At 39.0% G+C, this 15,970-nt stretch overlaps 1 protein-coding gene across 2 annotated transcripts in view; it reads right to left on the reverse strand.

The window, feature by feature from the left end:
• Positions 1–3,163: 3,163 nt before the first annotated feature.
• LOC115415393 (MAM domain-containing glycosylphosphatidylinositol anchor protein 2) overlaps positions 3,164–15,970 on the reverse strand; it is a 200,537-nt gene continuing 187,730 nt past the window's right edge. For both annotated transcript variants that reach the window (XM_030128949.1, XM_030128948.1), the window contains exons 16-18: positions 14,167–14,297; positions 13,522–13,612; positions 3,164–7,095 (exon numbers count right to left, since the gene is read on the reverse strand). In XM_030128949.1, coding sequence (XP_029984809.1) covers positions 7,007–7,095; positions 13,522–13,612; positions 14,167–14,297 — 311 coding nt within the window. In that variant the 3' untranslated portion in view covers positions 3,164–7,006. The remainder of the gene's footprint in view (positions 7,096–13,521; positions 13,613–14,166; positions 14,298–15,970) is intronic.

Below are 15,970 nucleotides of genomic sequence, written 5' to 3' on the forward strand. Positions count from 1 at the left end.
AAAAAGGGGTGGGAGTCTATAAGTTACTTTTCTTCCCACTCCTTTTCAAGCGCAGAACAATTTGGTTTGACCATGTTGTATGCTTCTTTGTTATCTGATTCTCTGTGCTCAAAATAAAACTACACTAATATGGTACAGAACAGTTCATTTCAGGGAGATACAGTTCAAATTTTCAGGTGACTATACACTAATGAAAACACAGTCATGAATGTTTAATTCTATTCCTGCAACAGACTAGATGTTTGACCAGCAAAAAATAATAACATTATAGTTTCGTAGGAAGATTTTGTAATTATTTTTTGTCAGGAAAAATCAACTTAAATAGTTTACATTTAGACATGAGAGGAATCACAACTCACAACTTAAACATTGGATGAAGGAAAACCAAGCCTGTGACCATCAGTAGATCATCCTCACTGTGTTGTCCTGTGTGTTTTTAGGATGTTTTGCATTTCTTTGTACTGTTTTTTTTATAATGTCTTTTACAATATTTTGCCTTTTTGTCAATTGTCTTTCTTGTCACCTGCCTAGGGACTACAGATGGAAATTAGCACTGCTGCTACAATCTGGCATATTTACAGCTGCAATTGTTGTAGATGTTCATTAATATGCACTGTCCCTATTAAATAAATAAATAAATACTCATTTTACTGAAGCAAAGAAAGTTCTACAATGATCACATTATTCTTTTAAATGCACCTACAGATGTTTTTGTATATTCCAAATACTGTCGTCATTGCTGTACATTGACAGTACGACCACTTTTTGCCCTTGTGCCCTTTTGTGTGTGTCGGTGTGTGCTGACCATATCCTACAGGTGGCCTGGCTGAGAAACAGAGAAAAAAGTCATTTCATGCTGTGTACAGTAGCTTCTGCTCAGATTGCTGCTCTCTAAGCTTTTCTCACCCAGGAGACCCCTGCTGGCTAACCTTTGGATGACTTTCAAGTCCCTTTGCACAGCATTGTTATTCCTGTCTTTCCCATCAGATGTCCTTTTCTCGCCACAATCACTTGGATGCTCTTCGATCTTAAGCAAAGAAAAGGAAAGCAAGTGCGTGAGCTCCTGAGAAGAACCACAAACTGGGGAGTACTGTCAAAAGAACAATTTGCACAACACAAAAGCTTTTGTTTCCAGCACTTTAAGAGGGAGACAGGTGGTCACTGTGGGAATAACTGGGCTTCTCCTTTGAAACACTGTGGGGACAGAAGTGTCAAGTACAGGAAAGCCACAGGAACAAGAGGATTTGTGTTTAAGCAGCAAAAGTATTATGTAGGACATTTTGTTCTATTCTATTCCTGACAATAGCAAATGTAAAACACGGCACATAAAATATTCCTTTTCTTTATTTTTTCATTAGTTGCAGGTATGGCACAAAAAATGGGTGATAAATCCAAAGAAATACAGTGAAAAAGAAGCCTGATCATATATAAATATAGAGCACAAAACAGAGAAGAGTGACAGGTCATCATTACAGGGTGTCGGCACAGAACAAGATAAATAACATCACTGAAACACAGCTTTCTCAACAACCTTGATATTACGGCATCAGATCTCATTATTTCCAGGGGTCTTTTAAATAGCGGAGGGACCATTTTTGGACGCTGACACACATCTTCATTTTGTCATCCATGTGCAGTGAACTGCAGACGAGTGGACGAGAGAAAAATGGAGTGTGTGTGAGCATACACGTTGCTCCCTCCCGCCCTGTGAGTCTAATCAGAGGTGAACGAGAGTGAGTGTGAGAGAGAGGGGGGGGGGGGGGGTTAAAAAAAAAAAAAAAAAAAAAAAAAGCATCGAGAAGAACTGAGATTCACTCCAACACCAGAGAAAGTAAGTACCAAGAGGTGGCAGTTCCCCCACTGGTGAAGTTGTCACACTGAGTAGCTATGCCATCAAATAGCAACACACTCCCTCCTCTCTGACAGAGAAAAATGAGATCATGAAATGTGTCTACCTTTTCCAGTTATTATGTGAGACGGCAGTCAGGCTCCTGTCGGGAAGTCACTCACTGTACTGCCTCGCCACGGTGTGTGAGTGAAAGACACTCGTGGCAATAAGACGGCAATTTTACTCTTCAACAGGGTGGTAATGCTTTAAGTTTTATGTGACAGACAATACATATGAGCACTTTTCTCACTGCCAATTCTGGTCGCGCCTACCCACAATGCCTTTCACCCCCCTCTTGGCACCAATTCTCGTTGTTGAATCTATACCAAGAAAGCAGGTCGTGGGGAGTGATAATGAGGGCTACCAGCTTAAAGTATAGAATTCTAGTGGAACTGAATGAATATTTGGGGAAAAATAGTACAATGAATGGCACGATGTGACAAAGCCCTTCTTAGGTTGAACAGAAAATGAGAACATCTCCACTCAAAAAGAAAATACCAGGACTGTTCCTTTTAGAGACCCCAGAAGCAGAAACGTGTTAGAAATGACAAATTACTCACTTATTTAGCTCAAAATAGGAAAGAAATTAAAATATGAAAAAAAAAAAAAAAAAAATCAGTGTCTGAATTTGACAGGGGTGCAATTTCTCATGATGTGTAATATTATCAGGTGTACATTTTCAAGGAATTAAGGCAATACTTTCGTTTAAATTACATTTTCTTACAGAGCAACTGGTCATGGTTCTACTCACATGAATAGGTTTAATCAAATTTACCAAATAACCTCAGAAATTGTTCCAGCATATTGCATGTTGCAGCAATTACGTTCAATATCCAAGTACGGGTTTGCACAAACTCTATTTTAATGCTACGGTACATCCATTTGAATGATATTAATGTAGGCGCTGGGTACATTCATACACAGCTGCAAACATAACTCATTCATGTTTTCAAGCGTGCACAAAAAAAACAGAATTAAGCGTAACAAACCTGCAGTGTAATTAAAACCCACATATACAACTGATCTTACATAAAGTATAAAAATCGCACGTCTTTTTAACAGTTAAGAGGGTGAAACTGCTAAATAAAAGGCAAACTCTGCTTTTGTGTTGTATGTGCTGCCTTCCACCCACTTACCAAATGGCTATTGCCTCTGTTCTGCTGTAAAAGATTGAATTGTTTGTTTTCAGCACTGCAGTGTAATGCAATGCAATACAACTGACCCAACAGCATATTTAAAACGTTCTCTTGTCAAGTTTACAAGGCCCTAGTTTACTTTTTATTTTTTTTGTTTCGCCTGAATTTTATGGCGCATTTGAGACTGTACTTCACCACAAGTGTCTAACGAAAGCCGCTGCTGTAAGACACATTGTTAGGGCGCTGCTGGAAAATAACATCACACACATACTAAATACCTTGGGCCCAGACAACCACCCTGTGGAGTTCAAACAAAAAAATCGCTGGCATAAGACGACACAACCCGAGCTCCGAAACTACACCGACTTTAGAGTTTTCTAGAGCGAAGTTTGTGGAAACTTCACATCTTCTCCAGCTACAGACGTCTCTCATGATCAAAATAAAGTCTGTAAACACTTAAAGAGCGAAAACTGCCACACAACACTGTTTACATTTTCTAAAACTGTTAATCCCCCTGAATTGTACTTTGAAGTGGCTTAGAGCACTTCTATCAATAAACAGAGCAGAGCCGAGTGTGTAAGCCACTCACCAGCCTCCGATACACAAAGGGAGCAGCCTGACACAGGGTCTGTGAAATGCACAGAAATGGAAATTATAATAATAATATATGGAGAGAGCTGTAATACCACGGAAACAAACAATGAGTCTTTCTGCAGTGCAATTTCAGCTATGAGTTGGCTAGAATTAGACATTTAGAAAAAAAATAAATAAATAAATAAAAAAAAATCTGCAGTTATGTATGAATGTACCCAAGGTTTAAAAAGGATCAAATTACAGGAACTTTTTAGAAGAAATTCAATGGCATGGTAACTAAGCACGAATATGAGAGATATTTCTGATTTTTTTTTGTTTTTAACCCACTGAGAACTGTGATGTAAACAACAATCTTGTCTTTTAAGCTGTTCCGTTCAATAGCGTAAGAATGAAAGGACATAGCGCTCAGGGTCACTGTAAAAGAAACAGTTCACATAAAAAAATAAAAAAAAAAAAAAAAAAAAAGGCTCCAACAGAATTACAGCGATGGCGACATGGGGCACTTTGGCACTTTTCATTACCGGTTATATCCACAGGAGGATATAGCGACTAGTGAACAGATATTTAATACTTTTGGAAATTGTGTCAAAGTCTGTGTCAGAGTCAGATTTACTCTTCAATGCATCCCAAAAAAATTGAAAATAAAACTATGAAAGTCTGAAAGTTCTCATCATCAAAAGCACACAAAAACATGTGTTTTAGTAAAATGTTACATCTAGTTACAACTGTAAGAAAAGAACTTTTTCCCCCCAGAACTCCATTTACATTCATTGTGATCTGGGCCTTATGGAAAAAAAAATCAGAAGTAGAAAAAAAAAAACAGAAACAAAAAACAGAAATGGATAGCAGATAATACCTGTGAGCATGTTTCTATAATAACATCATACAGACTCTAATGATATTGTAAAGATGCCCTGAAATGCTCATCAGTCTGCTCTGTTTTGCTTTAGCATATTTATCTTCTTTACATGTATCAGTTTCTTGTATCACACCTATTGTACACAGCTTTATGCCCACACACACGACCCACTCAGACCAACCCAGGCGTCCAATGAAGAGGCTACATATGCTGAACAACCACAACCCCCAGCTCAGCTCCGACCCACACCGTTCAGGTAAAACCCTTCCTCTATACCCCCCCCGGCTGGGTTCTCTTTTCATGTTCTGATTGCGCTATAAATACAGTATGAATACAATAAGTAGAAAACGGTTCATCTGGTTGTTAAATGTCAGCTTTAACAGAATGTTATTAATGAGCTTGAACTGGTGGGAGTAGGTCATGTATGTGTGTCAGCATGTTTTATATGTTGAGAAATATAAAATGGATTTTATATGTTGAGACCTTAAAACTGTATGTTGTGCTTCCTGTACTCCAACATAAAACATTTATCATAAACCTTTGAATAGAGCTTCTTTAACATTTACAAGTTATACAGTTACCAAATTGGTTTACTTCTTATGCTTCCATCAGCTTTGATACTTCAGCAATGCAAGGGAGACAACAAGAAGAGAAAGGAAGTTAAGTCATCTTCAACAGAAAAAATAAGAAACAAGACACAAGTCCTCAAAACATTTTGTCATAACCAACAATGAACGGAATTTTTCATTTTCTTATTTTCTTCTTTTTTACAATACATGTTTTAAAAACCCCGCTGGTTAAGGTTATGGTCTCAGGTAGATCTTCCACAGTCAATCTTCACAGTTTATGTAAAAGCAGAGAAACATTCTCGCTAGAGTAATAAAATATCATGACTATTATTATCATTATTATCTTTTATTCTTGTATTGTTCCATAGAAATGGTGGAGGATTGGGGCGAGGCGTGTTGCCCTAAAGAAGAGCCTGCAGTCCCAAAGTTCAACTCTCCTCCCTGTACAATGTTTTATTCAGCAGTGTTTCTTTTGTTTAAAAAAATGCTCGCCCGCAGGGAAGGAGAATTATGGGAAAAGAGAGTTGGATATTCATTCGATGAAGTGTCTTTATCCTCCTGTATGATCTTAAATCGTCTTTTTGGAAAAAAAAAAAAAGAAAAAAAATATCCAGAGCCTCACTTTCACTGCTGTTTTCATCCCTTTTGTTTCCGATACCTGTGCTCGGGGTCTGCTAGCGCTGCCTGGTCGGATGTCCTCACATTGAACTACGCATAGGCATAGGCGCATGCACACACAGACACACACTCTCACACAGACACACACTCACACACACACACACATAGAGGCAAGTGTCCCATCAGGAGATAAATCCAGGTGTAGCGCGACCCCATACTCCCTCTGAACAAGCATGCCTTCCCATCAGCACTTGTGGGGCAAAAGAAACGTGTAGAAAATAGCCCATCAGAGGAAACATGAACAGAGATGTGTTCGATGTTGATTAACACCCAGGCTCACGATTCGGTTTGTAATCTGAAGGCACTTTGTTTCATGGCAGAAAGTAAAGTGGCTTCTGTTCCACATGCGGAGCGCTGACTGGAAGTCAAGCCTCACTAATCGGTCCGTCCACACCCATCCCACTCTCTACCTGCTCCTCCTCATCCTCCCTCTGTTTTTCACCACATTCCTCCTTTTTACCTTATCTTCCTCCCTCTCATATCTTGTCTCTTTGCCCTAAGCTTGAACTTCGGTCTACTGTCTACACGTCCACAGATTCTTCCCTGCACGTCTGCATTTATTGTTCTGCCACCATACCGTCGATTGGCCACTTGGACTCGTGAGCACAGTGTTAAAAAAGATACATAGGCAGCTACAGGGGGAGTAAGCAGACGGAACTAAATGTTGCCCAAGTCCTTGTTTTTCTACAGTACAGCACCAAGCAGATAAAGAAATGCCAAGGTGTGACGTGAGGCTGGGCTACAGTGAAAAACAAGTGTCGGTGATTGGCATCTGGTGTGACAAAATGAAGATAAAGATACACAGAGAAAGGTCTGGTTCCATGTATTTGTAAGCAGGGAAATGTTATTTCCTCTTCAAAAAGTCAGCAGTGTCTATTTTCTTCCGCTTTCCAAAGATATTTTCGTAACTTCATAAAATTGTTCTTGTGCTTTACAAACAGTCCTCCCTCGACGCTAGTGAACTCTTTTCACCAAAGTCCAGGCTTTTTCATCTCCCACCTGTCTTTGTGCTCGTAAAGATGTCCCGAGTCCTGCACCGAGGAGTATTTTCTGTAAAAGAGGTCTTTTTTAAAAAAAGTTAGCGCATCTTCTTTATTACTTTTTGTGTAACAATTTTTTAATCACTATTTTTTCTCTCTTTACTTGATCTCCGTCCTTCTGTGGTCCATCAAGGGGCCACTGCTGCTTTCAGGATGCATGAATCTTTGGTGATTGGATGCCGAGGGTATAGCTCACAGACGGTGGGTCTGAATATTTGCCTCTGAAATGACAGAGAGAAGGGTCACCTTTGACCTTCCAGGAGGGTCATCACCAAGGTGACACATAGCAGCCATATATGGGAGGATGTGGACGGAGCCTCGTTTCTCATTCCTAAAAACAGAAGAAAGTAAAAGAACCATTAAAACTTTACAACATGGCAGCTTTTTACATACTCCAAAAAACAAAAACAGTACAGTGGTACCTTGACTTGACAAGTGCCTCAACTTTTGAATTTTCCAAGTTACGAGTCGGAGCTCGGTTGATTTTTTTGCTTTGAGTTGCAAGCCAAAATCTGAGTTATGAGTGAGCTTCAGATACTCCGCTGCTAGCCCAGCATCCCAGGTCTCACTGGTTACCTCACTGTGGAAGCATCTCTGTTGTGTTGTGTTTACATTTTGTGCAGTTATTTTGCCAAATTTATTTTCCTAACCATGGGTCCACCCTCTTTTTACCTCTTCCAGACACGTGGGAAAGCGTTTCAGCACCTCACCTCTGGACAGCGACTGGACTTCATTGTGCAACAGGAGATAATACCGGTGATACCTAATATTACCATAACCTTCAACATAAAAAAACGAATCAACTAAAGTAAAATATATTTAAATTAAAAACTTATTTAAATTATACATTATTAATTTCCCAAAACCACAAGGAGCCGCAGCAGAGGGATGGAAGAGCCACATGCGGCTCCAGAGCCTCCTGGTAGGTTACATAAAAATGAGAACCTGTCGGTACTCCTCAAAACACCATGGTGAGAAGACACATGGAGGATCCGGCCTTTTTGGAGGCTGGAATGAATTAATGGCATTTCAATTAATTTCAATGGGGAAAACTGATTTGATATACGAGCAAATTGATTTACGAGCTCAGTCACAGAACCAATTAACCCATACAGACCCAAACAGCCACTGGAGACCAAAACCATCTACTGATCTAAACTGTTTAATACCTGTTGATCCATTAATCCTAGCAATCCATGTAAATAACTGGCGTAAAATACAGATTGCCATCTTTTCACAGTCATCAGATATGACCCATTTGGACGTTCAGAGGCTCTGTGGTTACTGTGGAAACACCGTCATCTTCTACAACATTGATTCACCAGTAAAACCCATGGAGTTGGATCAATGACAGTGGATGGAAACACTTGTTTTATGTTCAGTTACTAATAGATTTGTTGAAAATGTCACTTTTTCTTCAGTTTTCTCTGTTTCTGATTTAATAACCTTTGAATTTACTCTGGGCTTTAATGAACATCAACATGATCAAGGGATTAAATATAGGAAAATACCTGATTTACATTGGAAAAAAATGCTAAATACAGAGGATGATATAATGAATAGTGATAAATGACTTAAGAAAGGTTAAATAGAGAGAAAAATTAATTTGGGAACTGCCACCAAAGTAGAGCTGAGTCTTTATGGGTTAAATTAAACAAGGTACCACTGTATTTGGTTACACACATCCAAAAACTGACATGAGGTTACTTTTTATTTAATAAAATACACAACACTGTTCAAAGTGGCAGAGACTACTTGTTTGCTAATGCAGTATTTTTTCCGACTGGGTCATTCCCTACAGAATAAATAACAGTTTAGTGTCGGAAGGTGCAAAATGGAGCCTGGGATGCCATTTTCACACATTCTGTAAGAAAACTGTCATAAACCCATACATCAATGGGTATTTTCTACTTTGGTCACACCCTATCAGAAGGGGTCACAGAGGGGGCATGTACTTCTCAGTATTTTGGATGAACAGTTGTTGAAGTTTATAGTAATATCTTACTTCTTGAACTTCATGTACACTCACAGAACTTGAACTTAATTCAGTAATAGGCATTTTTTCGCATGATCTACAGTACATAACAAAAAATTTGACCATGTTGACTTAGACACCAGTAATTGGTAAATGACTAGTCCAAAGTCACATTGTTTATTGTGAAAAATAATCAATAACTGATATTGGTCATCTGTGGACCATCAGTCAAGGTGTCAGCAGGACTAAACATAAAACAGACAGACAAATTAAATTAAGAACTGGATTTCAAATTCAAAAAACCATGGAAAATGCCACTATTACTGAATTATTTTGGAAGCAGGAAAAACAACAGGTTAGAGAAGTAGAGCAGGCTGATGAGGAGACAGACTGCATGTCTTCAGGGTTTCAGGTGAGTTCTTAATTATGAATTATAGTTTATGAATAATAAACTTACTGGGAGGCATCACAGTTAAAGTTTGGTTTATGATGTTGAACAAATATAACTTCTCAAAGTCAATATTTGGTTTTGAGCTTATTGGGGAAGAATTTGCCCCAGAAAAAAGGTTTGTGTGAATATTCACTGCATCCTTTTACTACACGTAGAAACTAAGAAAATAAGCAAAGATGGTATAAAACTGTTTGAGGTGAGGGGGTGGATCAAACCTGTGCTGCCTTGCATTGTTGATCCCATCACAAATAACTGGCGCAAATGTGCTTGCTTGTGCTAAAATATGCGTGTGCTATTGATTTGCATGCCAGGGGTGATCAACTAAGATTGCCTGCACAAATGACAACAGGCACAAAGCTTTGGAGACCGCCCTAATTAAATGAGGATTTTGCGTGCACTACTGGTTGTCGTCATTGAGACAGTATGCTGTAAAAACTGATCTGGGATATGCCAGCACTCATATATATGAAGTTGGTCTTTTTCCACACAGAGGGGTGAATGGGCATTTCTCTGTTGTTGTTTATCAGTGGTGAAGTATGTTATTAGTAAAATAAATACCTTCTCTCTTTATGTCGCTCTGCATGGTGAACGAAAAATTTTAAGTCCGTGGGCATGATATAAAAAAAAAAAAAAATCCGCTTATAGCCGGTTCAGGAGCCCAGTCACAACACTGTGGACAGCACTGTTTGTGTGTGTGCGTGCGTGCAGGGGGGGGACGGGACATCTCTCAGGAGTCAGTCTAATGGTGATGTGCCACTGGCCGAACTGGCGTGGGGGGCCATTGTTCTCAAATTATTATTATTTTTTTCTCCCGTCATTCCAAAAATGTTTATGTGATTAGAACAGATTCATTCTCTGCGTTGCCTTTGGTTGTGCCTATGCCCCGCCTCCTCGCCACAACAACTGTAGCCAGTTTTGCGCGAAGCTGTGCCAGTTAAAACCTGCCTTTCAGACGTGCTAAATATAGACATAAACTCAGCCACTGCAATCAGTTTCAGGTTTGGTAAATTTACCAAACCACATTTCACACGCTAAATAAATATTTGCATTTACTCCTCCCAATAATTTTGCGCATTCTGGCAGAAACGCCTATATTGCATATTCATCAAGGCAAACACACTAAATGGGTTGCGCGAGCGATTTTGCCCATTTGAAAGGCGCAAACCTCGGTGTGCCCTGTTAGTAGATAAACTTCAACATGTTTTTGTGTGCGCAGTCAAGTTTGCCCACGCTTTTACACGCACAAACCTTTAGTAAATCAGGCCCTAAGTGAATAATGTTTAGGTTCATACTGGTGCTGGCCATGTTATTACACTACAAAAATCTAAATCTTACCAAGTGTATTTTTCTCATTTCTAGTCAAAATATCTCATCACACTTAAAATAAGACATAATCACCTAAACAGTAACTTTTCAGTGAGATATACAAACTTATTTTTAGACAGCAGATCTTGAAAATCTTATTTCAAGAAATCTTACCAAGATCATTTTCACTTGTTCCATTTTGTAGATTTTTTTGCTTGAATTAACCAAAACAATCTGCAAATGGAACAAGTGAAAATTATCTTAGTGAGATTTGTTGAAATAAGATTTTCAAGATCTGCTGTCTAAAAATAAGTTCTTATATCACACTGAAAAGTTACTCTTTAGGTCAGGGGTGCCCAATCCTGGTCCTCGAGAGCTACTATCCTGCATGGTTTAGATGTTTCCCTCTTCCAGCACACCTGACAGTCGTTATCAGGCTTCTGCAGAGCTTGATGATAGACTTATCATTTGAATCAGGTGTGTTGGAAGAGGGATACAACTAAAACATGCAGGATAGTAGGTCTCGAGGACCAGGATTGGACACCCCTGCTTTAGGTGATTATGCCTTATTTAAGTGTGATGAGATATTTTGAGTAGAAATGAGAAAAACACACTTAGTAAGATTTAGATTTTTGCAGTGTACTCATATTGTACTGTTTACAGTGGGTATGTGTACATCACATTAGGGAGGAAGGAGCAACTGAAATCATTTGTTCAATCACTGAACTTATGCATTAGATTAGGACTGGGGGATAAAATGATGACGATATATATCGTGATCACTTTTCCTCGATAGAAATATGAGACATGCTCGATACAATTTCGATAGTATTCATTCGTCCATGTTTTGACAGACGTGAGAACAGCCAATCATAATTAAGTAGCGCCACACTGAACCAATCATGCTAGAGCCACGTCAAGTTAGGCTGACGCACACAGCACAGGCGGAAGAGCAGCCACAGGTCACACGCTAATGTTTGGGCTGCAGCGGCTCTTTCCTCGGGAGAAAATCTGACTGAAAACAGGTGACTGGGTTACTGAAAAGTAGAGTGCAAACTGTTTCGGTTCCGGTGTACAACAGAGGCATAGAAGCTGGGAGTTGGACTTTCAAAACATGTTGTTTCACTTTTGGTTTACGTCAGTTACGGTGCACCTGCAGACCTGAACTCAGATGTAAGCACGGCTAGACAGACGGGGGTGTTGTGGTCTGTGTCTACCGCAATACTAATACACACAAACCATACGGCTGTAAAACTGTAATTGAAACTTAAGACACTTATAAGATGGGGGTCAATAAATCTTAGATGGGGGCTAGGGGGAGATGAATAAAAGAGGGGAATAATACATAACAGCAGAGGGGGGATAATTGTAAGAGCAGAGGGAGGGACTTCTTCATAAGTACTGCGACGAACACTACCAGTCAAAAGTTTGGACTCAGCTTCACATTTAAATGGCATCAGATGGACCACAGATGGCCAACAAGTGCTCAGCATCACTGGGAACTCCTTCAAGACTTTTGAAAAACATTTCAGGTGACTACCTCATGAAGCTCATTGAGAGAATGCCGAGAATGTGCAAAGCAGTGATAAAAGTAAAATGTAGCTATTTTGAAGAATCTAAACTATCAAACATGCTTTGAGTTATGTCACACTTTTTTTTAACTACATAATTCCATTTGTGTTCATTCATAATTTTGAAGCCTTTAGTGAGAATCTACAATGTAAATAGTCATGAAAATAAAGACAAACCAGGTGAGTCCAAACTTTTGATTGGTAGTGTATGTATCTCTCTCTCTCTCCTTCTGATCTAACTAACGGAAATCTAAGTAACGGATCTAAGTAACAGAAAATTTAAGCTAGGCAAAAATAGTGATTTGATTTATATCATGGTACATATCGATATCGTCTGATACGAAAAAAATTACCGTGATATGATTTTTTTTCATATCGCCCAGCCCTACATTATGACTATTCAGTTCTTTAGATTCCTTCACGTAGCACACATTCATGTCAGTGTAAATTCTTGTGTAAGCTGGAAACAGGAGCAGGACATAAAATAAGGGGCTCTCTACAATTCAAAAACTGAAACAACCAGCATAACCTGTGAGCTCCCAAAAATGTATTCACCACAAGTGACGTTTACTTTTTTGGGGTCCTGCACACCTTTCATTTACTGGATGTGTGTGTCGACCACCTCTCTTCATCTCTACGATTCAACAAGATGAGAGACAGCTGGAGATTAGCATTTTCAGATTCCCTCCTCTGTGTTTAAAAGCAGAACCATCCTGTCTGAGCAGATCTTAAAAGAGCTGCTCTGAACCTGTCTTCAGTCAGACCTCACAGCCGTCCAACCTTGGTGCCATTTTTCTAATTTTTTCCCTCTTACATCACATAAAGTCATGTAAGATTCATCATGTGAGATTGAATTGCATAATTCATTACATTACTCTGTCCTCAGCCTGGGCGACCACTCCTATAATTCCAAATGAATTAATGTTGTCGCTTTGAATCATAATGGAGCCAAATGAAAAATAACTCCAATAATAATATAGCAGTAATAAAAAGAGTACATCTTATAAGCTGAGATCACCAGCTGATTTGTGATAAAAAATCTTTAAAGTTAAGTCTAAAAGACCTCGATGTAGATGAAGCTTCTGGAAATAATGCACCTACAACTAAAAATAAAAAGGATTCAATCAAAGGAGCAGCGTTTGTCTGCCTACCAATATCACCTTGTCAATTGCAGGCCATTTTCTGTGTCCTGTTTTTCTGTTTTTACCTTTTGTTTGTTCCTGCAGTGCAATTACAGTGCTCCTCTCAGCCTGCACGGCTATCATTCATGTGATTACAACACTGTTGCTATGGCAACGCTTTTTTCCCCATGAGATGGTAGTTCAATGCTGGCAACTGTCTAAGACTAGCTCTGCTCTTGTTGATCTCAGCCTTGTCCAGGGGCTTAGAGTGAGACGAGTCAGCTAAAGGGGCAGGAGAGACGCAGAAGGGGAGGGGAGGGGCGGGGTCACTCACTGGGCGGCGGACACTCCCCTTCCTCCAAGGTGACATCATCGATGGCGATGTCCCCCTCGATTCCTGGTCCCCGGATACCTTCGAGTACCACCTCGAGAGAGCAAAACAAGCTTATCTTATTATCTGTTTATCCTCAGCAGAGAACAAAAACAAGAATATTAGCACTGCTGCTAGATAAATATACAAGTAAATACACAGTAATTTAGCTAAATTGCCTCTGATAAAAAACAGCAGGTGGCAAGCTTTTATTTCTGTTTTTAATGTCACAAAATTTTAGGCCTAGGTTGCCTATGGAGTCTGTGCTGTTAGATGTAATGCTGGGAACAAAAAAGACACAGAAGTGCAGAAGAAACTATAATTACTTTCCAAAACTGCAGCTGTAAAAATGATGGAGAATATTGTAGTGTTATATTCGCTACTCCAAAAGATTATGCTTCCTGATGGTAAAGTGTTAGTGATATTGCTTTCTCAATAGCAAGCAATGTCTATAGATTCTGTCCACTTCTCTGCTTGTGAAGTGCTACATCAATATGCAGCCCCTAAGGAAACTAATACTTCACCACACAAACGCAGACAGAGGAGAAAATAGAGGGCAACAAGGGGAACGCTGCTGTGTATTGGACTGATTAAGTTTTTTGGTCTCACCTGGAAGGATGTTGTTGGATGGATGCTGACTTTGGCCTGCTTCCAGAGGTAACCTTGGTTACCACTTTGTGACCACACGGGACCCTCGGATGTCATCTGACCCTTCTGCTTCAGGAAGGCATTTAGAGTCCCTGCAGGAAAGGAGACGGTAACACAGGCGGGTCACACAAAGCACATACAACATCCACAGGGACACAGGTAAACCCTGATTTAGCAAGAAAATGATATATACATACAGGGGTTGGACAAAATAATGGAAACACCTTAAAAAATCAACAAAATATAATTTAATATGGTGTAGGTCCGCCTTGTGCAGCAATTACAGCCTCAATTCTCCGAGGTATTGATTCATACAACTTGTGAATTGTTTCCAAAGGAATTTTAAGCCATTCTTCAGTTAGAATACCCTCCAACTCTTTTAGAGACGATGGTGGTGGAAATCGACGTCTTACTTGAATCTCTAAAACTGACCATAAATGCTCAATAATGTTGAGGTCTGGGGACTGTGCCGGCCATACGAGATGCTCAACTTCATTAGAATGTTCCTCATGCCATTCTTTAACAATTCTAGCTGTATGGATTGGGGCATTATCATCTTGAGGTGAAGGTGTTTCCATTATTTTGTCCAACCCCTGTATGTTAACGTCACCTTCATAACTTTCGGGTGCATTTATATATGTACTTTTCTGATACTTCAACAGTTTTATATCAAACTGTGACTAAAATTATCTTTTTGATTGATATACTTTGTATATGTGAACGATGGCATCAAGTAAATGGGATAAAAAATACAAAAAAAAACCCCTACTAAATAATGCTTTGTGTATTGATTTCTTTTTTTTTTTGACTTTGTCTCTCACTTGTTCTACCTCCCAGTACTTTTATTATTATTTTTTCAGATACAGTACTCTTTTTTTACAAGTGTGTATTTGTGTCTGCCTGTGCAATAACTGTTTTTATGTCCTTTAGCTGTGTTTATGTTTTGTTTCTGTTTTTGTTCATGTCTTTTTTTGACTCCGTGACTCAGGGAAACGCACAAGAATTCCAATGTACCTATAATGCGATGTATCTGTGCAAATACCAAATAAAGTTTATTCTATTCTATTCTATTCTATTCTATTCTATTCTATTCTATTCTATTCTATGTTGATTTCCCAAAGTAACACTCCATATACCCCAACACAAACTTAACTTTACCTTTAAAGTCACTGCTGTGTGATGACATTTATACTGTGACAAAACAAGAAACATCTGTAGTTTCATGTTAAACTCCAATCTATCACTTATTTCATTTTGTCACAAATCACGCTCTTCACAGAAATATTTTTGCTTATGTGGATGATTCATTTTTCCACACATCACAGATGCAAGCGGGAAATTTGTGGGATGGGAAACTAACACAGAGCAGAGTGAACGCGATACAGAACATGTCACATTTAGTCACAGAGACGTGGTATGAGTATGAAGAGACAAATTATGGCTCTATTATGTCTCCTAGAGTATGATGCTTGATGTTGATATTTTTGACCGACCCTCCGTTTTTGTTTTTTTTTTTTTGCATCTCTTGTATATTACGAGAAGTGTTTTAATTTGTTTTTATATTCATACATCAATAGACTATTTTTACACACTTAATAGTATGTTCTTTTTATGTGTCATGCACCTAATTAAAAATGTAATAAGAAACAGGCTTTTTATTTGTTGCTTCTACATCGTGCTATTTATAATTACCTTTCTATGATCCTGTCACACAGCTTTAATTACAGCGGGTCCGTAGTCATCATTACCTTTCAGGATCCAGTTG

Source organism: Sphaeramia orbicularis, chromosome 24, assembly GCF_902148855.1.
Source record: "Sphaeramia orbicularis chromosome 24, fSphaOr1.1, whole genome shotgun sequence".
Lineage (NCBI taxonomy): Eukaryota > Metazoa > Chordata > Actinopteri > Kurtiformes > Apogonidae > Sphaeramia > Sphaeramia orbicularis.